The 25756-nt window shown below is 59.9% G+C and overlaps 2 protein-coding genes across 2 annotated transcripts in view; both read left to right on the top strand.

Moving 5' to 3' along the window:
- The window catches only part of GDPD5 (glycerophosphodiester phosphodiesterase domain containing 5), a 95592-nt gene extending 86012 nt beyond the window's left edge, over positions 1-9580 (top strand). The window contains exons 11-17 of the mRNA XM_075546286.1: positions 563-713; positions 1143-1361; positions 1857-2014; positions 2131-2278; positions 4024-4106; positions 6592-6704; positions 8763-9580. Coding sequence (XP_075402401.1) covers positions 563-713; positions 1143-1361; positions 1857-2014; positions 2131-2278; positions 4024-4106; positions 6592-6704; positions 8763-8911 — 1021 coding nt within the window. The 3' untranslated portion in view covers positions 8912-9580. The remainder of the gene's footprint in view (positions 1-562; positions 714-1142; positions 1362-1856; positions 2015-2130; positions 2279-4023; positions 4107-6591; positions 6705-8762) is intronic.
- Positions 9581-14822: 5242 nt separating this feature from the next.
- On the top strand, positions 14823-21816 carry KLHL35 (kelch like family member 35). Its single transcript, XM_075548670.1, has 6 exons — positions 14823-15697; positions 16731-16915; positions 18497-18615; positions 19357-19545; positions 20630-20818; positions 21628-21816. Exons 1-6 carry the CDS (start codon positions 14823-14825, stop codon positions 21814-21816), a joined length of 1746 nt encoding a protein of 581 aa, XP_075404785.1.
- The last annotated feature ends 3940 nt before the right edge of the window (positions 21817-25756 follow it).

The following is a 25756-nucleotide window of genomic DNA, read 5'->3' as shown; positions in this document are numbered from 1 at the left end:
GCAGAGCAGGCACGGGCGCACCCCGCCAACCTCATATGCGTCGAGAAGCGGGAAAAGGCAGGGCTGCCCTGTGCAGTTGTGTAGGTTGTGCACTGAATAAGTGCAGACACGTCCTGAGACCCCACAGACCGGTGTCCTTAGCCCAGGTCCTAGCAGGTGGAAGTGTGACACCATGAGGCAGGGCTGCTTCACGCCAAGCTCTTCCTCGTGAGCTGCTGGCAGCCAGGGAGGCAGGAGTAGAGGAGAGGATGCTCAAAGGGGTCTGTGCTGGCGCTGTCCTCATGGTGTCAGATGGACTCGATCCCAAGTCAGAGGCACCTCTTACTGACCATGGGCCTTGAACTAGCTTCCCTTCTCAGCCTGTTTCCCCGCCATGCAGTGAGGTCACACCTCATTCCTGAGGCCGCTAAATGATCCTGGCCTTGCTCCATCCCTCCCTCCTGGCACCCTGTCTGAGTCTCCTTGAGAGACGGCCAGCACACAGAGTCCTCCCTGGGCAGCAGGGCACTGGAACCGCCCTGGTGAGGGGGTGTGTGTGACCACCTGAGGCCCCCTCCCACAGCCTGGACGGCGTGCCCTTCCTGCTGCATGACACCACCCTGAGGCGCACCACCAACGTGGACGAGGTGTTCCCCGAACTCGCCGGCAGGCCTGCCGCCATGCTCAACTGGACCACCCTGCAGAGGCTCAACGCTGGCCAGTGGTTCCTCAAGGTCTGGCCACCTGGCTGTCCTAGGCATGGGAGCATGCGATGGGGGCCCCAGGCCAAGAGCACGCCCAACACACAGCCTCCGAGGGGCCCTGCCACTGGAGCCTCACTCAGTCTCACTGCTGGTTCCGCATCCACCACTCGCCCTGCCGAGTCCAGGATGACTGGATAGCTTAAGGCATCGATTTTGTAAAACCAGAAGGAGGCTGGTACTCCGCGGACGGGGAGGCTGCTGGGAAGAACTTCCTGTGCTGGGCAAGGCGGCTAGGGCCCGGCCACGGGAACCCAGTCCAGGCGCAGGTCCAGTGATTCCCTTGGCATGCACCTAGCACACACCTAGCAGCCTGACCTCTCCCCACAGGGTCCCGGGAGGGGAACAGGGTGGGGGTCAACAAGCTAGTGACACAGCCATGTGCGCCCATGTCTCCACTAGACTGACCCCTTCTGGACTGCTGGCTCCCTGTCTCCCGCTGACCACAGGGAGGCCCAGAACCAGTCCCTTTGCAGCTTGGCAGAGCTCCTGGAGCTGGCCAAGGGCAATGCCTCGCTGCTCCTCAACCTCCGCGACCCCCCTCGGGGCCACCCCTACCTCGCCAGCTTCCTCAACGTCACGCTGGAGGCCATCCTGCGCTCCGGCTTCCCCCAGCACCAGGTGAGGCTGGCATCATGGGCACCCGAGGGGGACAGGAACATCCTTCAAGACACACGGAGGGCGGGAGACGGGGTCCCACGTCATCTCGGGAACAGAGGAACCCGACCCCGTTGCTGGCAACATGCTGGAGGCTGCAGGCAGCGTGGTTGATGTGTGGCCTGTAACGCTGTCCTGACATTGACTGACTGCTTCCAGAATGACTCTGCCCACCTGCCTGTTCTGGCTGGGATGAACCAGGATGCTGAGGTGTTCTGCCAGCACCCCACTGGGCCCTGCAGGTGCTCCGTGAGGTGCTGGCAGATGCCACTGAGTCAGTGCCAACTCGGAGGTCGCCCGGCTTGGTCTCTCCAGAGGAGCCATGGGTGGGTTCAAGCCACCGCCCGTTTGGTTAGCAACCGAGCACGCGGCCATCATTCGCCAAGGCCCCTCGAGGGAGGTCGGCGGGCTTGTGCCGCCTGGGGAAGCGAGTCTGAGGTGCCCCTCTCCTGGCTGCAGGTCATGTGGCTGCCGGACAAGCTCAGGCCCCTGGTGCAGAAGGTGGCCCCTGGCTTCCAGCAGACGGCCGGATCCAAGGAGGCGGTGGCCAGCCTGCGGCGCGGCCACATCCAGCGGTTGAACCTGCGCTACACTCAGGTGTCCCACCAGGAGCTCAGGTGCCCACCCGCCCGTCAGTTCTCCCGTGGGAGGGCAGGCTGAACCCCCTTATTTTCACCATCCCGGTGCACAGCTGGGGGCGTGTCTGACACGCCGCTCTGCCCCCACCGAGCAGGGACTACGCCTCCTGGAACCTGAGTGTCAATCTCTACACGGTCAACGCCCCCTGGCTCTTCTCCCTGCTGTGGTGCTCAGCCGTCCCATCCGTGACCTCCGACAATGCACACACCCTGTCCCAGGTGCCTTCCCCACTCTGGATCATGGTGAGTGGGGCGAGGGGCAGAGCTGCCAGAGGCCTCGGGGGTCGGGGGGCACAGGGCCTGTGGGAGGAGAACTTGCCCAGCCTTTGGGGGTCTATCCAAAGTGTGGGACCCACAGGAGGAAGGCTGTCAGGGGCCGGTCTGGAAGATGACAACAGGTCAGGGGTCACAGTGGCTGCCAGGTCCCCCCCCCCCCATGGCACCGCATGTGGGACGTCAGAGTAGAAGGTGTTACAGGGGTGGTCAGGGCAGCCTTTCCGGAGTCCATCCCAGGCCTTCCTTCAAGGCAGGACCCGGCGGATCAGCAGCCGAATGTGTGTGTCACCCAGGGACTCAGACTGCAAACCACCCTCACTGCCCTTGCTGTGATGCCGACTCACAGCGTCCCTATAGGACAGGGGGAACCTGCCCCTGTGTGTGTGATGCCGACTCACAGAGACCCTATAGGACGGGGACCTGCCCCTGTGTGTGTGATGCCGACTCACAGAGACCCTATAGGACAGGGGGAACTGCCCCTGTGTGTGTGATGCTGACTCACAGCGACCCTATAAAACGGGAGAGGAGGGGAACCTGGGTGGGGGAGGACGGCCCCTGTGGGTTTCTGAGACAGTCACTGAGTATGGGAGTAGAAAGCCTTATCTTGCTCCCTGGTGGTGGCTGGTGGTTTCATACTGCTGACGTGGCAGTCAATAGCTGAATGCAGAACCCCCTGGGCTGATGACACACGCCCAGACAGACCCGAGTTTGGGGCCCGGCTCGGAGCAGTGGGGTCGTGCCCACCCCCCTCTCCCACGGCTTCCCAGGGGGACCAGGAGGAGGTGGTGGGAAGACGGATGAGGGGTTGTCATGGCTGAGCTGGCATCGGTGCCCTGAGTCGGATCTGGGGAAGGAGAGAGAGGAACGTGCCTGGAGTTCATTGTGGCTCCTTCACAGCCCTGAAGACCTGTCCTCAAACCCGGCCCCGAGACCCAGCTCACAGTGAGGTGGAATAGGGTACTGGGTGCAGCCACAGAAGCCACACAGGGAGCTGACACCCCCATCTCACCCATCGCCAACCTGTGCCCAAGCAGGTCCACTAAAGACCTGGCCCCCTGGACCCTCTCTAGCACTCCTGGAGGGAGAGGCCCATCTGTGCTCCACACCTTGCTATCTGTGCTCCGTGACACCCGTACCCACATGGGTGCTGTCCAGCCCCCTGCTCGCCTGCACCTCCCCTGCAGACACTAGGCTTTCATTCCTCAGCTCCTCCCCTGAGCACGCAAGCCCTCACTGCCCACAAGAAACAAAGCCACAAAGGAGTGGCCATCAGCTTTGTTCCAGCCCAGAGCAGGACGGCCGGTGCTCTGTGCAGTGTGCAGTGGGTGGCCTTTGAGAACTAGGTCTGCAGGCCTTTCTTGCAGGGGCCCCTGGATAGAGCCAAGTCTCCGACCTGTTGGTTAGTAGCCCAGTATGTTCAGCAGGGGCCCCCGCGGGGACTCCCAGAACAGCTACTCACTATCTCTTCTGTCCTGAGCGGGCTGCGTGCACATGCACCCTCCACCCCAGACACAGCTCTGTCCCCACTTTGCAAATACCCAGAAATAAGCGCCCCCCCCCCCCACTAGTCAGAGCCTGCTCCTGCCAAGACCATGGAAGGATCCAGCCCTGGGCCTTTCCTGCTGCTCCCTGTGGGCTTGCGGGACCCTCCTGCCCGCAGGCCCGCATCTGGAACCCTAGCTGGCACCTCACTCTGGGCCATCTGTCCACAGCCTCCGGATGAGTACTGTCTCATGTGGGTCACCGCCGACCTGATCTCCTTCACCCTCATCATGGGAATCTTCGTGTTTCAGAAGTGAGTGGGCCCCAGCCACCTCGTGTGGTCTTCCCGCCCCACCCCAGGGCAGGCCCGGCTCCCAGGGGCAAACCCCCCACCCCTTGTCCTGGGCCCCGGATGGAGGGCTGAAGGGCTGCCCCTGAGCTCTTGCTCAGGGAGGAGGAAGGACTCTCAGGGCCCCGTCCACCCTCCAGGAAGGAGCACCAGCTCAGAGCCCAGAGCCAGGCTGTGGCCCACGTGACCTTCCTCTTCCTCAGGGCCTTGCTTCCTTGCCCAGCACTGGCCTGTGCTGCCCAGGGCCCTTGGCATCCTACCTCGGAAGGTGATGGGGGTGGGGGGGTGGCTGACGGGCCTTGACTGACATTCTCTCTCTGTCCCATTCGCTTCCCCGGCATGTCCCTCCTCTCCCCCCTCTCTGCTGCACTCTGGCATTCACAGCTATCACTTGATCAGGTAATTGGGGGAGGGGGGTCTCTCTCCTCATCCTCCTTTTCCTCTTTCTCCCTTCTCCTTGTCATCCCCTCTCCATTTCCATCTGGAACCCTGCTGGGTGCCACACCCTGTACCCCTGTACTGGGGTGCCCCCTACTGATTCCTGCCCTTGCCTGAATCCCCTCCCCCACGATCAGCCCTCCCTCTGCCCCCTCACCCCGCCCCCCGGGGTCCGGTGGGACTCTGCTCTCAGTCCAGATCTTGGCGGCAGGAACTGGCCCTTCCTTAGCAGGGGCTCTCCTGGCTCCTTGGCCCCTGAGGTGGGGGTTCTGCCTGGGGGCCCCCACCCAGTCTGACATCTGAGGGGCCTTCATTCTCTGCCGAGCCCCTTTGCCCCGGCTTTGTCACGCTGCCGCCGCCACACTCTCTCTGTCTCTGTCTCTCTCCATTTCTCTCCTTTTCTGTCTGACTTCCATGCCCCGCTTCCCCTCCGCTACCGGACCCCATTCTCACAGGCCGGTTCTGCTGCTTTATGCTCCCGGGGACCCATGGGGTGACCTCAGTGGTCGAGCTGCCTGTCCGGGATGTGCCCAGTTGCAAAGGCCCTGGCCTGACACTTTCCCCCTGGGCATCATTGTCCCTTCCCAAGATGAGTCTTGGGTCCCAGCCATCCACTGGGGTCACACCTTAGGCCCTGCTATGTCCGCCGGCCTTGCTACTTGGCTTCTAGGAGGTTGCTGTGCCCACTGGCGTAGGGCTGGCCAGGGAAGAGCCAGATCGCTTCCTAGTTCTCGTCAGCAGACACACACCAGCCACTGGTGCTGGGTCTGCAACAAGGAGCCCCCCTTCCCCCGCCACCACCCTGAACCCAAAGCCTGGTGGGCTGGGGGGGGGGGTGGACCCAGCGGGATTCCACTTGCTGTGGCAAGCATGCTGGGCCCCAATGCCACTGTCTCAGAGGGTCGGGACGGGGCTGTGGAGGCGGTGCCCTGAGTAGCCATGCAAGGAGAAGCTTCTAGGGGGCGGGGGCTACATGCTCTCATTCCTTCCTGCAGCCCGGAGGCACCTGGCCATGTGACATGGTGGCAAATACAAAAGACCTTTGGGGCCTTGCAGGGCCACCAGCCAGGCCACAGCTCAGGCTGCTCACCCCTCAGCCCCTTGCTTTCCCCGTCTGTCCATTCTGCTTAGCCATTTGTTTGCCCATCCAGCTGTCTGTCCACCCCTGCTGTGCTGGCCCATCCAGACCCTCACGACCCAGTCCTGGTTTCCTCTTGGACCCTTGGTTTCCTCCACCTCCTTCCCCACACCCCTGACTCAGACTAGATGTCGTGCGGCTTGGACTCCTGAGCTAACCACCCTTTCCTCTGGGCTGGGAGACAGGTCCCGGGGATGGCTGAATTTAGATTTCAAAGATAATTTAAGGCCAGAGGTCAGGGTGCATTCAAACGGACAAGGAGGAGCCGAGAAGTGACCCTTGGGTCCTCCCCACTGGGTGCCAGTCCCTGCATGCCCTGAGCACCTGTTCCTTGGCCATCAGGCACCCCAGCCTGTCGCACCTGGGACCACTGCCCAGCTCATCTTGAGTTGTTGGGCAGAGGGGCAAATGGCCGTACCAAGACCCTGGACACCAAGCCTCGGAGCCTTTGAAGAGCACTCTGAGCAAAGCTCCTCCTTGCTGCCCCCCTCCCCCAGTATCACTCCCTCTCAGGTGTGTACCCAGGCAGGTCATCCAGTCATGTCTGCTAAGCTACACACACACACTCACTCACTCCCCTCACTTCCCCCATTCAGCCAGGTGCATATCTGGGAACACTGCAGACATCGGCGTCTTCTTGGGCAAGGGGTATGACTTGGGGCTCTGAAGCTATGAGGGGGCGGGAGAGCCCTGGCTGAGAATCAGTAGGCTCCAACTCAAGCCCTCTGGGTCTCAGTTTCCCCATCTGTGCAGTGGGACAAGAGCCCTGCCAGTCTCTCAGGCCCAGTCGAGAAGACCCTCTGGAAGTAGGCAGGATCCTACTCCAGGGGAAGGGTGAGGAGGGGCCTGACGCCCACTGGGCCGTCTCCACAGGTGGCGCCTGGGTGGCATTCGGAGCTACAACCCTGAGCAGATCATGCTGAGCGCCGCGGTGCGCCGGACCAGCCGGGATGTCAGCATCATGAAGGAGAAGCTCATCTTCTCAGGTGGGTAGGCCCCAGGCAGGTGGACCAGCGCACACAGCTGACCAGGCCACTTGGGCACACACACCCGTGGAGGCGCCCATGCCTCCACAGGCACACCTCAATCCCAGAGCCCAGAGCCCGGAGGCCCATTTCCCACAGGGTCCCACAGGCGGTGACTGCACCCCTGTGTGCGGCCAGCACCCCCGGTCTGCTGAGTCAGATACAGACTACAGGGAAAGTGGGTGTTCCCAAGGCCTGGTGCAGAGATAGAGGTGGAGGGGGTGGTCCAAGGTCCCAGGGGCAGAGAGGGGGTGTAGGGGGTCCATTTCCAAGGAGCAGGTGGTTGTTGGATGTGTGCAAGTCCACTGTTCCCAGTGACTGTGCGTGCTGGAGCAAGAGTGCCCAGCAAGTTTGCTAGGCGGGAAGCCTTTAGGAAGCAGGTCTTTCTTCCAGAGCCAGTGGTGGTTTTGAACTGTCAGCCTTTCGGTTGACTGTTGAGCACTTAACCACTGAGTCACCAGGGCCCCTTGTGAGGAGGTAACAGTGGGACGAGGATGGGCAGAAGGGGTGGGGCTGGGGGAGGGGCAGGAAGGGAGAGCGTCCCCAGGGGAGCAGCATTTGCTGGGAGGTAGTGAGGGAGCATGCTTGCTGGGGCCTCGCTCTGTGGTCCAGGGGGAGGCCTCTGCCTGCTCAGGAGAGGGAGAGGGGCTTGGACACCTCTCAGCAGCGTGCAGGGTGGGCTCGAAGGGCAGCTGAAGGGAAGACACCAACATTGATTCTAGTAAAAGACGTGACCCTGGGGGCCAGAGAGGAGGGGAGAGTCCAGTTGCACCTGGACCCCACCGCAGCTCTCTGCCCAGCAGCGGTGAACCTGCACACACCTACTCGCTAGTCTCCCTGCAGAGCACTCCTGGGCTGCTATGTGGCTAACACCCCCCGCCCCAGCAGGGCTCTGTGAGGGCCACGCTGGGAGCTTGGTGAGCTCTGGGTGAATGAATGAGGGTCTCCAGGGGGAGAAACTGAAGTTGAGCAGAGCTGCGTCCGAGGATGATGCGAGCATGTACTCGTTCACTCATCATTCATTCATTCATCTGGTCCTACAGGCCCTGCCCCAGGGGCTCATGAGACCAGACATGGATGGTCACTCCCCTGGGGCACTGACATTCTTCCTACCTCCAAAACCCTTCTCTGGAGCAGCTTCCCGGCCCTGGGCTGGCTTCAGGCACCTCCCTGGCCACCCCATAGCTCTCTGGGCCTCTTTCTAATGCAGCTTTGGCCCCACAGGAGCTCCCCGCAGGAGAAGCCAGTCCGTGGCACCTGGGCCTCGGGCACCTGCCTGGGCCTGATGCAGAGAAGGCAGAAACAGCAGAGAAAACGAATGGAGAGCAGGGTCCGGGAAGACTCCCTGCTTCTGGCAGTGCTCAGCCCCAGGGTTCAGCCCCAATCCTCACCCCTCCCTACCCTATTCTGCGGGTGGGAGAGTCCGCTCCAAAAGCCCTCAGCCCCACTCAGCTGTGTGCCCAGTGCCTGTGGGGGCTGGAGGCCCGAGTGCAGACTCTAGCCATGGTGGACCCCAGAGATGGACACTACAGAATGTGCAGGGTTGGGGTCAGGGCGGCCATGAGAAGGGCCCGCCCTGGGACCTTGGGACAGAATTTTTGGGAGGCTGAAATAATGAAGATGAGAGCAACTTAAAATTCAGACGTTTGATTTTATGGGAAGGAAGGATTGGTAGGGACGTCACTGCAGCCGAGAGAGAGAGAGAGAGAGAGAGAGAGAGAGGCGCCCATGGGTGCACAGGCCCTGGGCAGAGAGAACATTCGGGTCCCAGCTCAAGGGGCTACAGGCAGTTTCCCATGACTGTGGAGCAGGTAAGGGACTCCCAGGAAGGTGTGCTGAGAGGCCAGGGGTGTGAGAGGGACCAGCAGGGCCTTGAACACCAGGGGAGCCATTTGTCTGGAAGCCAGTGCTCTGCTGGTCTCCCAAGTGCCCGCTCAGAGTTGCTGCCACCCCAGCCCCCACCTCCCCCCCCCCCACGTGACTCCTGGCCTCCAATTCACATCCTGCCTCTGGCTGCAGAGATCAGCGACGGCGTGGAGGTCTCCGATGAGCTTTCCGTGTGCTCGGACAACAGTTACGACACTTATGCCACCAGCTCCACCACCCCAGTGGACCCCCGAGGGGCCAGCAGCCAAGCCAAGAGCCTCACAGACAGGAGTGGGCACTAGCTGAAGATCCTCCTGTCTCAGCCTGTACATAAAGCAGAAATGGTGGAGCCGGGAGGCCAGGCTCTGGAGCTGGCTTCTGGGCCTCCACCCTGGTCAGCCATGGGTATGGCCTCTCTCCCACTGGGCCAGGACTCCAGCCTCCAGTGCCCCTGCAGGCCCAGGGCTCCAGGAAGTGCGGAGCAGGGCCCAGTCCCCACACTGTGTGCAGCCTCCTGAGCACAGCCGTGCCGTGCCCTCTGTGGTGTCTACGCCGTGATGGCCCGACGTCTCCGTTCTTCTGCCTCGAGGCCTGGGCTGGGCCTCTGCCCCTGCCCCTCTGTTCTTCACCTCAGCCTCATAGCACAAGGGACTCCAGCCCAGAGAGTGGCCGAGACGTGGCCCCTCTCTGGCCAGCCACCCACTGTGCCAGCCCTGCCTTGGGAGAGCACCTGAGCCACAACCCCCAGGAGCAGCTGGAGAGGGCCACTGGATCCGGGTCCAACAAGCCTGAGCGGATGATGCAGCCCTAAGCCCAGGGACACAGTCGGACAGATGCCAGAGGTTCCCATGCCTGTGGCCACAGGGCAGGCGCCACCTGTGAAATGAGCTCTGGGCACAGTCAGGGCAATGTGCCCGAGGAGGCTGCCGTGGTGGGGCCTGAGAGGCCTCGGTCAAGAGGAATAAAGCTGCCATCTCGATATGTGTCGGTCTCTTTCTGAGGTGTCAGCAGGAGGGTGGGAACAGAGCATGTTGGCTTGGGGGTTAGCCTGGCCCCTGAGATGTGAGGCGGAGCCAATCTTAGAAGAGCCAGGGCCTCCACACTGCTCGGTGGACGGCACTGGAGAGGTACAGTGACTGACTACCCAAGGCCCCATAGCAGGGTCTGCAGAGCCAGAATGCCCCCAGGCCGACTCGAGTGTCATAGTGCGTGCCTTCAGTGGCCAGCCAGGAACCCCATGGGCAGAAGGGCAGGGCCCTGACACTGGGCCACATGAGACCCCCTCAGCCTGAGAGGACATAGCCCTTGGCTAGGAGATTCCTCTTCTGCCAGGGCTGGAGTTTGATTCTAGTGCCTTGGTGCTCTGGGCCTGACTGAGAAGACCCACCCCATCTCCAGCATGGTGGGGGTCCCTGGTCTGAAAGCCAAACTTCAGTCCTTGGTACCTCAGATAGCCTTTCCTGTCTGAATCTGTGGGGCCCCTGTGACCTCTCTTCTCTACAGGGGAAGGGGTCAGCAGGAGTCAGGGCAAGTCTGAGACACTAGTCTTTGTCCTCAGTGGGGACATCCTAAGGGAAAAGGGGGAGACTGAAACCCCGCTCCAGCCTGTGCTAACCCTTCTGTAACTGAATCATAGTACTGTTGATTTCACGTGGTTCAGTGATGGGAGGCACGCTTTTTTGTTGCTGGTGGTGGTTTTTAACGAGACTGTGAAGGAGCATCATTTGATTCTACACACCCAGACACACACACACACACACGGATTCTGGCAGATGCCTCCCTTACTGGAGCAAAGGTCGGTCTCATATCTTGCTGGACACAAAGGGGTGACCATGGAGTTCAGAACTGCCTGTAACACCCCAATAGTCTCTTCTCTGGCTTCTGGCAGGCCCACCCAGAAAAGGGGATTTGACCATTGGATGCCATCCCTTCACTGGGTGGTCAGCATGCTCTCCCACCAGCACACTGTTTATGGTGCTCCAGGCACTCCAAAAATCCAACGTCTCTTGGCAAGTTGTTAGCATAGTGTGTTACAAGTTGGGCTGCTGACCAACCATAAAATCTGCAGTTTGAAACCACCAGCTACTCTGAGGGAGAAAGATGAGGTTTTCTACGCCCATCAAGAGTTACAGCCTGGACACCCACAGGGGCGATCCTACCCTACTCCATAGGGTCACTATGAAGAACAGAGATAAAGGTGTTCGAATCTCCCTGTCCTTTAACAAGACATCTCCTCTGATGGCAGGAGGAGGGGATGACGCCATTCCTCCAGCCAGGCCTCAGCACACCACACTGCGACCTGTCCCCCTCCACGACCTTCCACACAGCCTGCGTCAGCCTGGCCCCAATGCAGGTCGCTCAACGTCTCCTGTCACTGCTACTCACAGACCCAGCAAAATATGCCCCACCGGAATCACTCGGCCCTCCTGTGGTGAGCGGTCTGTGGCCAGCAGGCAGGCAGTCGGCCACTCCGGCCTCATCCAGGCTCTTGTCAAGACTTCTATCTTCTGTGGAGGCAAAGCCCCTCACCCACCTATTGGAAGCAGGCAGCGATGACCAGTGGCAGGCTGTGGAGACCAGGCTAGTCCTGGGCAGCACTGTTCTCTCTCTGCCAGGCCCTGGCCTGCCCAGGACCACCACACCTTCCCAGTGTGCTCACCCTACAGGCCATGTCTCCTTGAGGTGTGTGTGCGAAAGCCCCCTCTGCTCAGACCTCAGACATTGTCCTTATGGACGCTTCTCCTTGTACACACAGTCCACGAGACACAGCCGTGAGATAACACACACAAAGTCCATGGATACACACACACCCAGGGCACGGGACAGAGCCCTGTGTCACACATAAGGGAACACACATAGAGACAGATGAGCAGGACTAGTGCACTCAGTCATGAGTGAGGGAAACTTGGGCCCCTGCTGGGAGGCAGTCCCATGCTTGGCCTCATTGGCACCACCGTGGTACCACCATCCTCCCAACGGTTCGCAGTCCCTATGTTCAATGCGCCCCCACACTGGAACACGGACGCACGGCCACACCGCTGCTGCGGACGGCCACCTGTGCCCTTAGCCTGGGCGTCCCTGGGGTGAGGGGCCGGTCACCCCAATCCCAGCCATACAGCTTATACAAGCAACCCCACACTCACCTCCATCCCCTCCCTGCTTCGCGGGGCTGGTCCTGCAGAGGAACAAAAGCCCGCCCGCCATCCCCTCCTCCCCCGCACCCCCCCTCTCTCGCCCTGGCGTCCAGCCCCTTTGTCCTCCCACAGCTGAGCCCGATCGGGAGTCGGGACAGAACGAGAGCGGTGGGGACGTAGGAGCCCGGGTACCGGGGGACAGGCTGCGGGCACTGCTGCGAGCGGCCAGGGTGCTCCAGCAGCGGAGGCGGCGGCGGGGCACCTGGGAGAGGGCGTGGCCAGGTAAGAGTCAAAGACATCCGGGGCGGGGCTCGGGGGCCCGGCCGTCCCCGCGGCGTGCTGGTCTCCAGGCTTCGTGAGAGCGGGTGTACGCGCATGAAAAAGAAAGCTGCGGAGGTTGGAGTCAGCTGTCAGTGGCTGGGTCCCCTGGTCTCTCCCGGTCCTCGACCCGCGGCTGAGATGGGAAAGAGTTGGCGCCAGCCCGGCCCGTGGAATCCTTCGCCCCGTGCTCCTTGGGTGTACAGTGGCCCCTACACACTGGGATTCCCGGGGCAGGAGGGGACCCGATGTGGCCGTGCGTGCACAGCAGCCAGCATGAGTCCACCTCGCGTTTGAGCTCCTGGGCTCCGGGTGCTGTGTGAGGGACATCGCCAAGCAGAGCCCCCTACGCTGCTGAGAGCCGCCTCCTGGTCCCGACTCCATGTGGATGCCTTCTCGGCTGGCTGAGGGCGAGCCTGGTGACCTGCTTCCCAGGACAGGCCCCTGCCCCCTGACAGGAGTGACAGCGTGGCTAGAATGAAGAGCCTGGAGCCAGATGGGGTCTTGGCCAAGACCCCTGGGCAAAGTAATCCTTGGAGTCCCGCCCGCCAAAGGGTTCATCCCCTTGCTTTGCTGAGGCGGGGGTGGGGGTGAGGGGGAAGCTGACTGCGCGAGGAGACCTGGGCTAGGGTCCTGAAAGCCAGGCTGACAGCACCACGGGCTCCAACTCAGGGCAGAACAGCTGGGATCTGATGCAGCGAGGTGGGCTGTGCGCCCCCGCTGAAGAAGTGAGAGCCCTGTCGCTGGAGGGGTGCCCTCCCAAGCTCTGTGTGCCTCGTGGTCAAATGCGAGCCCAGCAGGTACAGCCCCTCACTCTGTGGAGTGAGTTCACAGACATCGCCCTGCCCATCTGCACAGCAGACCTCTGGAGTGGTGTCCTTGTTTCCTCATGACACACTCAACCCAAACCAAACGGAGAACTCCCTGCCACCGAGCTGATGGCAACTCAGAGACTGTACAACAACAAAAGGGGCGAAGTCTATGGAAACACCAGGGTCATGCGAGAGTCTAGTGCCATTTAAATCCAACTAATAATGTTAAAAAGGGCTCTAGTATGCATGGTAAGGAGCCCTGGTGGCATAGTGGTTATGCATTGGGCTGCTAATCTCAACATCAGCAGTTTGAAACCACCAGCCACTTCGAGGGACAAAGGGGAGGCACTGAGTGACAGTCTTGGAAATCCACCAGGGCAGTTTTACCCTGTCCTGTGGGGTTGCTATGACTTGGCATCGACTGCGTGGATGGCAGTGGGATTTTTGGAGCACACTCCTTTCCTCCTGAGTCAAAACAATTTCATGAAAACTTCGCTGAACTGGTACCGTGTGCCTAGCTTGTCCTGTAGCTTCTGTTTAATGGTCACAATGGCCTTTAAAGGTGGGGAGGGCGCTTTGTAATCCCCACTTTATAGATGAGAAAAATGAGGCCAGGTGCAGGGGGTTGACCTGGCCTAGGTCACAGTGACCAGTAGCAGGATTAGAACCCCAGATTTTCTTAGAGCTGGTGCTTTCTATAAGTTTGAAAACACCCAGAGAACTCACACCAGAGAGCAGGCCAACTTCCCTCAGCCCGGTTCTCACCTCATGTCCTCCCTCCCTCCCTCCCTCCCGCCTTCATGGGCCTTTCTTTGTCCAAGCTGGCCTCTCTCTGCTGGACAGTCTCCCTCCGCTCCTCCCCCTCCTCTCCTGGGTAATTCTACCCTCCCTCTCGTCTGCGTTTAAATGTGCCCTCCTTAGGGACACCCTTCCCAGGTACCTCCCAATGGGTTTAGTGCCCATTCCAGGAACCCAAATACTCTCCCCCACCCCACCCCCAGCACCCTGCCCAGCTGTGAGCTCCAGAAAGCCAGGGACTGTGACAATGGCCTAGGGCGCGCTGGCACAGAGAAGGTCTTCAATGCGTTCTCTCAACATTGACCAAATAGTAACTGAGCATCTACTATACGCCAGGCTCCTGCTGCTGGAGGAGAATGTGCACGTTAAATGGAATGAACCGTCTGCCCCTCCTCTCTCCGCCCCTTTGCTTTGTGGAAGGCAGGGGTGTGGGGGGCTGTTAGTCTCCCCTGCTCTCTAGCTGCCCCAGCAGGAGGCAGAGATAGGTAGAGTTATTACTCCTCACTCCTTGTAACACTGTCTGGTGAGCAGTGTACTTCAAACCACACAAAGTCAGAGGTTCAACCCACCAGCCCTTCTTGTGTGGGTGAAGCAGGAAGCTGTCCGTGGGAGCAATGACTGACCACCTCAGAAACCCTATGCAGGGTCGTGGTGAGCAGGAGCTGACTCCAAGGCCGTTTGAGTTTCCTTGGTTGTTGGTTTGGTGGGGTCTGGGTGTGCGTGTATTCTGTTGTTGTTAGCCACAAGGTGCTGCTCTAGTCCTTGATGGGGTCTGTAGACGCTGCCTATAGATCGTTTCTTTATTCGACTTCCCGTACATTACCGTCTTTGACAAGGAGCCATCTGTTCTCTGCTGATAAGGATGGAGAACGCTTAGCGAGTCGGAAGAACAGAACGCGCAGCCTGGCTGAAAGTGGATAAGCAGGCCTGAGTGGTGCCGAGAAGGCTCAGTAGGTAGGCGGCCGCTAGATGGCTGAGGCTAGAGAGAATGTGGCCGAGCGAATGGCCAGATGCGTTGCAGGACTGAAAACACACAGGCCACGGAAGGCGTGCATGAACGAACTGTGTGGTGAGCTGGGCCTCCGGTGCCTTAACAGGGTCCCAGCCCGGTGGGCTTCACGGACACTTTTCTGTGTTCTCTACCTGGCAGGATGCGGGAGGCCCCCGGGCCGGAGGAGTCGGAGGCGGGCTGCGAGGCGCAGTGCGCAGGGACCTGCCACGCGCAGCGCGTCCTGCAGACCCTCAACGCCTACCGGCGGAGCGGCACCCTCACCGACGTGGTGCTGCGCGCCGGCGGCCGCGACTTCCCGTGCCACCGGGCGGCACTCAGCGCGGGGAGCGCCTACTTCCGCAGCCTGTTTGCGGCCGGCCGGCCGGAGCGCGGCCTGGGAGCGGTGCCCGTGGTGCCCGTGGCGCCCGTGGCTCCCGAGGGCCCGGCGGCGGCCGCGGCGCTGGCCGCGGTGCTGGACTACGTGTACGGCGCAGGGGTGCGGCTGCGCACCGAGGACGAGGCGGCCGCCGTGCTGGCGCTGGCCGAGCGGCTGGGCGTGCCGAGCCTGCGGGAGGCCTGCGTGCGCTTCCTCGAGGGCCGCCTGCGCGCCGCCAACAGCCTGGCGCTGCGCCGCGTGGCCGCCGCCTTCTCGCTGGCCTCGCTGGCCGAGCGCTGCGGCCGCGTGCTGCGCCAGGCCTTCGCCGAGGTGGCGTGCCACGCGGACTTCCTGGAGCTGGCCCCCGACGAGGTGGCGGCGCTGCTCGCCGACCCGGCGCTCGGCGTGGCCCGGGAGGAGGCGGTGTTCGAGGCGGCCATGCGCTGGGTGCGCCACGACGCGCCCGCCCGCCGGGGACAGCTGCGGCGCCTCCTGGAGCACGTGCGCCTGCCGCTGCTGGCACCCGCCTACTTCCTGGAGAAGGTGGAGGCCGACGAGCTGCTGCAGGCCTGCGGGGACTGCCGCCCGCTGCTGCTGGAGGCCCGCGCCTGCTTCATCCTGGGCCGCGAGGCTGGCGCGCTGCGGGCCCGGCCAAGGAGGTAATGCCCGCCGCCCCCTGGCCGCCAGCGCTCGGTTCGTCCGCCCCATCTTCGACCACTCACTCATCCCTTCCGCATTCCCCTCATCCAATCACCCATTGATCCGTGTCGTGGTGCTTCACGCATCAAGCATGTTATAGGCTTGATAAGATTTAACATTCCAATGGGGTGCTGCAGAGACCCCGCAGCGTGCTTACAAACTTTCCCTTGCCGTTTACCCACGCGTTCATCTTACCATTCCATAACACTAGGGCTCGCTATGTGCCAGCGCCTCCCCACCCCTAGCTGAGTGCTCGGGGACACCAACAGCCAACCTAGGTGACAAAAGCCAGGAAGAAAGTGACCTACTGCCATGCCTGCCATAAAAGGCCAGGAGCCTGGGTGCAGGAGTCCAAGACTGGCTTTCGTGCTTAAGAATGGAAAGCGGGGCCCCCCGATTTGTCCCTCAATTTCCAAGACTAAGCCTGGTACAAGATGCTCAATATTTGTTGGACAGATCAGAGGCCAGAGGCCAATGGGCTTGGGAGTCAAGTGGGGTCCGATGCCTCCCGAGTCCGGGGGCGGTAAGAAAGCTCGGCTGGCAGGGTAAATGCCCTCATTGAGTGGAACTACAAGTTAAGGGGTGGGCTTAGGTGATCTCGATAGGGGAGGAACCGCCAAGGATGGAGGTCAGACAAGGTGAGTGAGGAAAAGGTTAGAATCAGACCAACATGAACTTGAATCCAGCGCCGTCAGTGGCTGCCTGAGTTAGGGCAAGTCTGTGAACCTCGGCTTTCTCCTCTGTATAAGGGTACCTGCGGACAGAACAGCCGTAAGGATTCATTAGGAGGTTGTTTTCTAGGTAATTGTAAAGGTTACTTGTATCGTGCCTCTGCCCATCAACAGCCACAAGGTAGGTTGGAAGAGAGCCCAGCACAGGGGTCCGGAGAAGGGCAGGAAAGGGCAGCAGGACCATACAGTGGGGTCGGTGAGGGGGCCACGATGGGGCGAAATGGGAGCGGCCAATGGGCATCGGACTTATCCCCCACGTCAGATTCATGGACCGAGCGGAAGTGATCGTAGTCATTGGAGGCTGTGACCGCAAGGGGCTCCTGAAGCTGCCCTTCGCCGACGCCTACCACCCAGAGAGCCGGCGCTGGACACCTCTTCCCAGCCTGCCCGGCTACACGCGCTCAGAGTTTGCCGCCTGCGCCCTCCGCAATGACATCTATGTCTCCGGTGAGGGCGGGGCCCACAGCAGGAGTCACAGACCAGCTCCCTGCTTCCCTTTAAACGTGGCCGGTGTTTTCCCTGACGCCCTCCACCCATCGGCTATTGTGGTTCATAGTCCAGCAGTGCCAATCGTCGGTCTCTCAGTCCGCCTTTACGGCAGCCACGGCAGCTCCTATTCATGTGATTGCCGGGACCGTGTCTCCTTAAGCAGCGGGCCACGACGGCCACGCAGCCTACACTCGCTCTCCGCATTCCCCCCACACCTCTAGTGGAGTTTGTATCACAACAAATGAGGAAACTAGTGCTCCCAATATAGAATTTCTCACAAAGCCAGGACAGGGACGCAGATCTATAAGGAGTGGACAAACTACAGTTACACACACACACACACACACACACACACACGACTCAAATGCAGAAGGCACAAGTCCCCCTGGGGTGCCCGATTCAGAGGAGGGAGACAGGTTTAGAGCATCACTAGGTTGCATGTGACCAAAGCTCCAAGCATGTCCCCTCCTCCTCCCCAAACTGGGCGCCCAAGGAAGGGGCATGAGGTCCTCCTCAGGCGACCGGGACTGACTTCAGCTCCCCTGGAGAAGAGTCGGCTGGAGGGACCGGCAAAGGCAAAGAGGAAGGGCAGTAGCGGAGCAGCTCCGAGGAGTGGGGGTGGGCTGCAGGGTAGGTGACAGCTGGGATCTGGAAGCCTTGGCTACTGGCCTCTGAGAGTGTACTTGATGTTCTGGGGGAGTGGAGAGCGCCTCAGGGACCACACATCACCCCTGGACAGTTTACCCCAGGCTGCTGACAGCCTCTGGGCCCCATGGAGTGGGGCTGGGGGAGGGGCTGGAGCCCATCGAGAACAGTCAGGAACAACACAGAGGGGGCTCTGGTGGCAGGCTCAGGTCATCTGAGAGGTGGGCTGTGGTCAGGAGGAGCCCTAGGGTGGCCAGGCACAGGGAGGGCTAGTGCCCTTCACCAGTAACCTGGTGTTTGACTTGGGGGACAGAAGGACTTGTTCTGGTCCTTTCTCTTGTAGGCCATCACCTGGTGTTCAGCACGCCATTCCTGGCCTCTGGGAAGAATAATCCCAATGGCTTATGGGGAATGGGAACAGAACTTAAATCAAGAACATGAAGGCCTATGGGGGGGGGGGGGATTATCGAGTCAACCCCACCTCTCATCCCTACAAATTCAGGCAGCTGGGCTTGCCCTCTCAGCCCAGTACAGTCCTGAAGTGGTCTCTGGCACACGTTGCAATCTCTCCTGTATCAGAGTCCTCCATGCCCATGTCTCTGCTGCCTGAGCACCACCCGGCCCAGCCCCACCAGTTACCCTGAGAGAGCAGGTCCTTCTTCCAAGCCTCCATGCTGGCTCCGCCCCCAAGAGCCCCTGCCCATTGTCCTAATCGGGACCTCCCCACCATTCATGCAAAGTGCACGCCAGCTCAGAGCCACACTGGTCTGACGGGAAGTCCTTCCTGCTGTCTGCCATTCACCTCTCCTCTGGATCCAGGAGCCCTTGTGGGAGTTCTTTGGAGGGTGGAGCTAATCGAGGGCCAGGGGGACAAAGCGGCCTTTCTGCCCCTAGGAGGCCACCTCAACAGCCGTGATGTGTGGATGCTCAGCTCCCATCTGCACACCTGGATCAAGGTGGCCTCACTGCACAAGGGCAGGTGGAGGCACAAGATGGCGGTCATTCAAGGCCAGGTAGGGACACTGCTGCTGCTGCCCTGGGGCTCAAGAGCTACGGTCACCCCTGGGGGGAGGGGTCCTCTAATATCCTCATGTGTAAGAAGAAATCCCAGGCCCCACAGAAGAAGGACTGACCCAAGCTCTCTTGACCTGTTAACAATGACAGCAGTTACTGTCATGAGAATACCGGCTAGGGGTCAAGCTGTGTGGGAGCCTAGAGGCCAGGCAGCCCTCCACTGCCGCTTTAAGGAAGGAGAAAAAGAGAGAAAACGTATTCACAATCTTTGAAAGCAGCATCTGGAATTCAAACGGCCCAATACAATTGCTTCGTAGAATCAGTTAAGTGAGGTGGTGAACCTAGTGGCACAGTGTTTAAAGTGCTCGTTGAGAACCGAGGCGGGCGGGTTCGGGAGAGCAGTAGCGTCGACTTCCATGGAGAGTTAGAGCCTCGGAAAATGGATGGGCCCTGTGTGGGCGCCATGAGTGGGAAGGGGCTCACTGGCAGCGGGTTTGAGATTTTGCGCATCTGCTTCGCATTGGGAATGGACTCGATGGCAGTGAGTTTGGTTCATTTTTTTGGGGGGGGGAATCTGCATTTCAATGTCCACCCCAGCATAATTGACAGAGGTTGTATAACTTGGTGGGGGCAGCCCTGGGGCGGGCTCCCAGGCTCTCTGGCCCCTAAGAGGGTGGTTTATTCCCGGGGCACCCCCAGTCCCTGGCTTCTCGTGCCACACCCCTTGTTCTTGCCCGCAGCTGTTCGCGGTGGGCGGCTTTGACGGCCTGCGGCGCCTGCGCAGCGTGGAGCGTTACGACCCCTTCTCCAACACGTGGGCGGCCACCGCGCCGCTGCCGGAGGCGGTGAGCTCGGCCGCCGTGGCGCCCTGCGCGGGCCAGCTCTACGTGATCGGGGGCGCGGGCCCCGACGGCGCCAGCACCGACAAGGTGGGGAGTCGGCGGGACCGGGGCGCAGAGGGTTGGGGCAGCGCCCACCGGGTGCCCGGCGCACCGCAGCGTCTCCGTGCCGCACCCGTCCGCTTTCTCGCAGGGCCCGCTGCAGGAGTGGAAGAGGAAGTGAGCTTAGGGCCAGGCCTCCGAGCTCGGGCGGCCGGTGCCACCCTCCTTAGTGCCGGCTGCTGCCATCTGGGCCTCGCGGGTTTAAGACACAAAGTGAGGGCAGGGGTGGGGTTAGCTTGAACGCCCCTCTTGGTTCCTGCCCTCCCATTTCAGCGTAAGCACCTTGCACGGGCTCGTCCTGGCCACGAGTCACCTCCATGTCCGCGTCTGTCCCCGGGCTGAAGAATCCACAGCCCGGCAGGGTTGGGCTTCTCAGACCTCACAGGCCTGCGGTGGTCCTGGGTCCTGAAATGTTCCCCAATCTTCAGCATCGGACGCCCTCTTTCTTCCCGGCCACCCGGCCTCTTCAGCGGGCGTTCTGGAGCTGGGTGGGGGAAGCATCCCGAGGTCCTACCTACCAGCAGTGTTGGTTTGGTATAGGCCGCCTTGGGGGTCTCCAGGGAAACAGTAGAGGCGGCCTTGGGGGGTCTCCATGGGAACCACTGAGGCTGTAGAGTGGAAACGTGAGCGGGCAGCCGGGTACATACAGGTGTACCCTGGGAGACCACAGAAGGGCGTCAGGGGCGCGGGGTGGGGGCGTCCCCGTGGACCACTCTCTGAATACTGGGAAAACTTGGCCGGAGGCTTGTCATGTGGCGGAGCAGCAGGAATAGCCGAGAGGGCTGCTGGGGAGGAAGCCATCGAGGCAGCTCCTTGGGGAGCCAGCCTCTGGAAGCCTCCACAGTCCTGAAGGCCGCCCAGCGCTCCAGTTAAGAATAGGGGCTCACCTGAGCTGGGGGAACCAGGGAAGGCTGGAAGGAGGCAGTAGCATCTTTTGTCAGACCTCGGAAGAGGCCAGTTTTTGACACACGGAGTCCGGAGCAGGGGCTACACAGAAAAGCCGGGTTGAGAGCTAGCTCTTGGACCTGGGAGGGGGATAAAGCTTCACACCGCTGTTGTCCCCACCCCTCAGGTGCAGTGCTTTGACCCCAAGGAGGACCAGTGGAGCCTGAGGGCCCCAGCTCCCTTCTCACAGCGATGTTTGGAAGCTGTCTCCTTGGAAGACACCATCTACGTGGTGGGGGGCCTCATGAGCAAAATCTTCACCTATGACCCTGGCACAGATGTCTGGGGGGAGGCCGCTGCCCTCCCCGGCCCTGTGGTAAGTGGGGACTCCTGGGCACAGCTCCTTCCAAGGGCATTGGAGCTCCGAGGTGAGGCTGGTGTCAGACCCCATGCTAGATGGCTATGTTTCAGTGTACCAGTAATGACCAAGCTGACGTTGCACACAGAGGCAGACAGACTGGTCTCAGAAGGTGGCAGCCCGGGCCCAGGTCACCAGTGAGTGCTTGCGAAGGAAGAGCCTGGCGCATTAGTCCCCTGGGGTTTGAACCAAATGACTCTGAAGTCTCTGCCAGCCCTGAATGCCAGCCATTTGTGGTGGGGGGAGTGGGGGGGTGGGGAAGAAGGGACTAGCTGAGTTCCCGCTCCAAGGATGTCAGAGAAGGACAGTCCAGGCCCGGGAATCTCTGTCCCCTGCAGCTCCCTGCCTCCCCGCTTTCTGTCCTGGTCCCCTGAGACTCCAGAGACCATACAGGGACCTGACTGCACTGCCCATTCAGACCTTGGCGATGCTCAGGTGGCGGTAGCAGCGGCCATCGTTACCGTTGTGGGAGGACAGCTTGTTTCATCAGCTACGCCAAGTGCCATACGTGCTGCCCCATTCAGTGTTCAGGGAGCCCTAGGAGACGGTGCGACCCCCCCTTCACATGTTGCAGAGGAGTCAAGAGAGGCTATGCTACTTGTTGAAGGCCATTCGCTTAGTATGAGGTCCGGCCTGAGTTGAGCTCTGGTCCACCTGCTCTTTCTTACCTCTGTCCCTCATACTCTGTGGCCTGGTTAGCTAGGGACAGAGAGGGTGCCAGATGGGGCTGCCCAGTTGATTGTCTGTCTGTCTGTCCATCCGTCCAGGAGAGCTGCGGCCTGGCTGTGTGTGATGGAAAGATCCACATCCTAGGCGGCCGGGATGATCGCGGGGACAGCACTGACAGGGTCTTCACCTTTGACCCCAGCAGTGGGCAGGTGGAGACCCAGCCTTCCCTGCAGCGCTGCACCAGCTCCCATGGCTGCGCCACCATCGTCCAGAGCTTGCGCAGGTGACTCAGACCCGGATGGTCTGAGCCGGGGTGCTGAGGTGGGTGGGGGGTGCAGAGGTACCACTCTGTTCCCCTCCTGGTCCCTCCATGTAAATAGCCCTCCAGCATAGGTTCCATTTCTTAAAGAAATAACCCCCCACACACACAAGGCTGGGTCAGTGTCCTGGAGAAGGAAGCCCAGCGCCTGTCGCCCCTTCAGACAGACAGTACTTTGCACGGTGCCTGCAGGCCCTTGATGACACGGCGTCGAGGAACGTGATGGAATAGCTCATTTATTCAGAGTTCGTATATGTTTTGTTCACCTTAAGTCCAGACTCTATAAGGTGAGCACCTAGTGGCCTCCGGTGGATTCTGACTCCCAGGGGGTGCCCTGTGCATGAGGAGTGGAACTGTACTCCAGGTTTTCCAGGGTGGGGCCTTTGAGGAAGCCAATCCCCAGGACTCCCTTCAAAGGCACCGTGGGGTGCACTCGGAACTGCTCCCCTTTGCAGTGAGCATCCCGGCGTCTCACGCAGGGCACCCCTCCAGAGGGTGGAGGGAGTGAAAACCGGGTCAAACCAGGCTCATGGCCACAAGCCGGGGCCAAGGTGGGACGCCCTCGCTCACGTGAGAGGCAGGAACTAAGCAGAACAAAGATCGCGAACCCTGAGCAGTTCTGTGTGGGCGCCTCTCAGAGCCTGGCAGAAAACTGCAGAGGGGAGGGGGGCAGGCTTCGAGGGGGATTGCGAAGGAACAAAGAGTCCGAGGCCCAGCATCTCAGACTCTGTGCCTGTGACTGAGGCCCCAGGGGGGCAGCAGCCAGACCCCATCTGCGGGCGCCCCCCCCCCCATTTGCACTCAGATTGCCTTTTGGAGAGGGGCTGTCACCTGCTCCTTCACAGCTCCCTCCAGCACCAGGCCAGCCCATGACCCTCCCCATCTTCCAAAGCCCCAGGGTCTTGTCTGGGGGGGTCTTTCCAGCTGGAGCTGGCCCATCACAGCCTGGCACAAAGGCCACTGTCGTCGGTGAGCTCCAGCCTGATGATTATCCCGGATTAGGGAGCCTGTGACCATCTGGACACAGTTGATAATGGCAGAAGAGAGAGGGGAGTGGGCAGCAGACGCCTCCATGCCCACGGGTAACACCCAGGACAAAGCAAAGAAGATGCCGCCGGCTTGCCGACAACCTGGGGGGAAACCACTTCTGTGGACCCAGGCTGACTGCCTTCCTCTCTGCCGCCTGTCGTGTCGAGTCTGACCATGGCTTGCCTGACAGGAAACGATGGGTGAATCTAGGGAAAGATGCCCCTGAGGACATCAGCACCCAGCCAGGCTGGCACCTGTGTGACCCCCCACACCTCCCGCACAGGCCTCCCCTTCTGCCAATTGTAGACCCATGCTGACTGCTCCACCCAACCCACACCCAGTAGATTCGGACCTAGTGGTCCTCCATAAGGGTGTTGCCCAAAGTGGGGGGTGCTGGAGCAATCCAGGATGGGGGATGAAAGAGTGATGCCTGCCCTTTGTCCTGGACCAGGGCCTGTTGTCCAACAGGGGATAGAGGGTGCGGAGTGGCTTTTCTGAGCCGCGGGTAAAGGCCAAATAACACTGGGAACCTAGACCCTATAGGATTTTAGAGAGTGCAAATCTTGATGGGAGCAGACAGCCTCATCCCTCTCTCTCACAGTGGCTGGTGGTTTCAAACCGTTGACCTTGCAGTTAGTAGTCCAGCATGGATCCACAGCACCTACAGATCACCCTGCAGAGCACGCTTGTGAAGGTGCAGGTGCCATCTCCTGTTCTGTCTGCCTGGCCAGCTTGCCACCCTCCCCCTGCCAGACTTGACCTCTCTCTTTTGTGCCCCTTCTTTATCCACTGCTCTACCTCCACCACCTGCCACCTGACCAGGCCTTCACATGTGACTGCTCTAGTCTTCACTGGCACCCATAGAAGGTGCCTGCTTCAAGTGTCCCTATCGCCCAGTGCCCTCTGAACACATTAGCACATGTCCCGCCTCTCTCCTAATATCTGGGAGAGAGGCAGTATTGTTCCCCTTTGCAAGTGAAGACCCAGAGCCATGGTACTGAGAAGAAGTGAAGACCCAGAGCCATGGTACTGAGAAGGGACTTGCCCAAGGTCACCAGCTGGTGAGCGATCTGTCTCCAAAGCGTGCTGTCCTCAGCGCTGCCTCAGGAAGCCTCGCTAATCCAATAAAGCTGTTTGTCTTTATCAGATTTCCACCCTGGGAAATCCCAGCCAGCCAGGGTGAGATTGGCCCTGCCATCAGGGACCTCCAGTTTGAGGGGGGAGACATGGTTTATGTCCTGATGAGTGAAGATGAACACAGGCCAACAGAGGCAGTACATGTGCTCTGCGCTCCTTGGTTAGAGCCAGAGACCACGGGGGTGTCTTCCTGGCTCCTTTTCCACTGCAAGTTTAACAAGAGGATGCCTCCAGATGGGAGGTGCGGGGAGGGGGGTCTCAGCATCCAATGGGGAAGCAGACCACAAGTCTGGGCACTGAGCCTAGACCCACCCAGCATGGCGTTCTCTTCCTCCTGAAGACGCTCTTGGCACAACGTCCCGATCTGGGCCCACCACATTGAGTTGCTGAGATGCCTTTTTATACAGTTCTATGTGCTAGGGTCTATATTTGGTGACTACTGCTCTTGGGCAGGATCTTCCAAAATGAGAAAATGTACTTAATTCTTTTAGAAATATAGCATGAAACTCCTTCTCTTTTGCAATCACCATATGGGTCCACTGTATCCTTTTATAAAGCTAAATTACATGATGGGATCTGATCGGTATCTTCTTTTTCCTACATCTCAAAATACATCATCCTCAGAGAAAAGTCATCAGTCTGAAGTTTGTGAAGCAAGTCAATGGCGTCGCGATGGAATCGGCCAGAAAGAAGATGTCATCACACAAGAAGCCAGCACGGTGACATCGGGCTCCAGCTCCTTCACCACATTTCCCAGTTATCGTCCTCTCTCAAGGAAGCCAAAGAGTTCGGGAGACACAGTGAGAATTCAGGACTCCCACTTCGCTCCTACAGTGGCAGGTGTTAAACTGCCAGAGAAAGGCAGAAAACGAACACCAAGGGACAGCTTTACCCTGCTCTCAAATGATGAACTGGGGAGAGACGAGAAATATCAGATCACGAGTCTTCAGAAAGATAAATTTTCTTAAGTTCGAGAATTATCAAGTAAACAGCATTTCTAAAGACAGAAAGGGAAATGTAGCATTCTCATCTACTTCAGTCATTCCAGAAGAAGCCCTGGTGCCATAGTGATTTACCTGTTGGGCTGCTAGCTGCGAGGTCAGCAGTTCAAACCCACCAACCAGCCACTTCCCAGGAAAAGGGGAGGGTTCCTGCTCCTGTAAAGATGTTCAGTTTCAAAATGGTGCACAAGCAAATGTGGTGAAGAAAGCTGGTGGTGCCCGGCTATCAAAAGATACAGTGTCTGTAGTCTTAAAGGCTTGAAGATAAACAGGCAATCATCTAGCTGAGAAGCAACAAAGTCCACATGGAAGAACCACACCAGCCTGTGTGCTCCTGGGGTGTTGATGGGAACATGTATCAGCCATCTAAGACCCAGAATAAAACCATACCCATGTGAATGGGGGTGCTGGCGGTGTGGAGTGGAGACCCAAATCCCATCTGTAGGCAATTGGACATCCCCACACGGAAGGTCACAAGAAGAGATGAGCCAATCAGGGTGCAGTAGAGCACCAGTGAAACACACAACTTTCCTCTAGTTCTTTAATGCTTCCTCTCCCCACTATCATGACCCCAATTCTGCCTTACAAATCGGCTTAGAACAGAGCATACACACTGCTATAGATAAGAGCCCTCAACACAGGGAATCCAGGATAGATAAACCCCTCAGGGCCAACAATGAGAGTAGAGATACCAGGAGGATTGGGGAGGGTGTGGGGAAAAGGGGGGGGATGGATCACAAG

The sequence above is a fragment of the Tenrec ecaudatus genome, chromosome 4 (genome assembly GCF_050624435.1).
Source record: "Tenrec ecaudatus isolate mTenEca1 chromosome 4, mTenEca1.hap1, whole genome shotgun sequence".
NCBI classification, from domain to species: Eukaryota; Metazoa; Chordata; class Mammalia; order Afrosoricida; family Tenrecidae; genus Tenrec; species Tenrec ecaudatus.
Note: the sequence above shows the minus strand (reverse complement) of the source record. Positions and strands in the feature narration are given on the sequence as shown.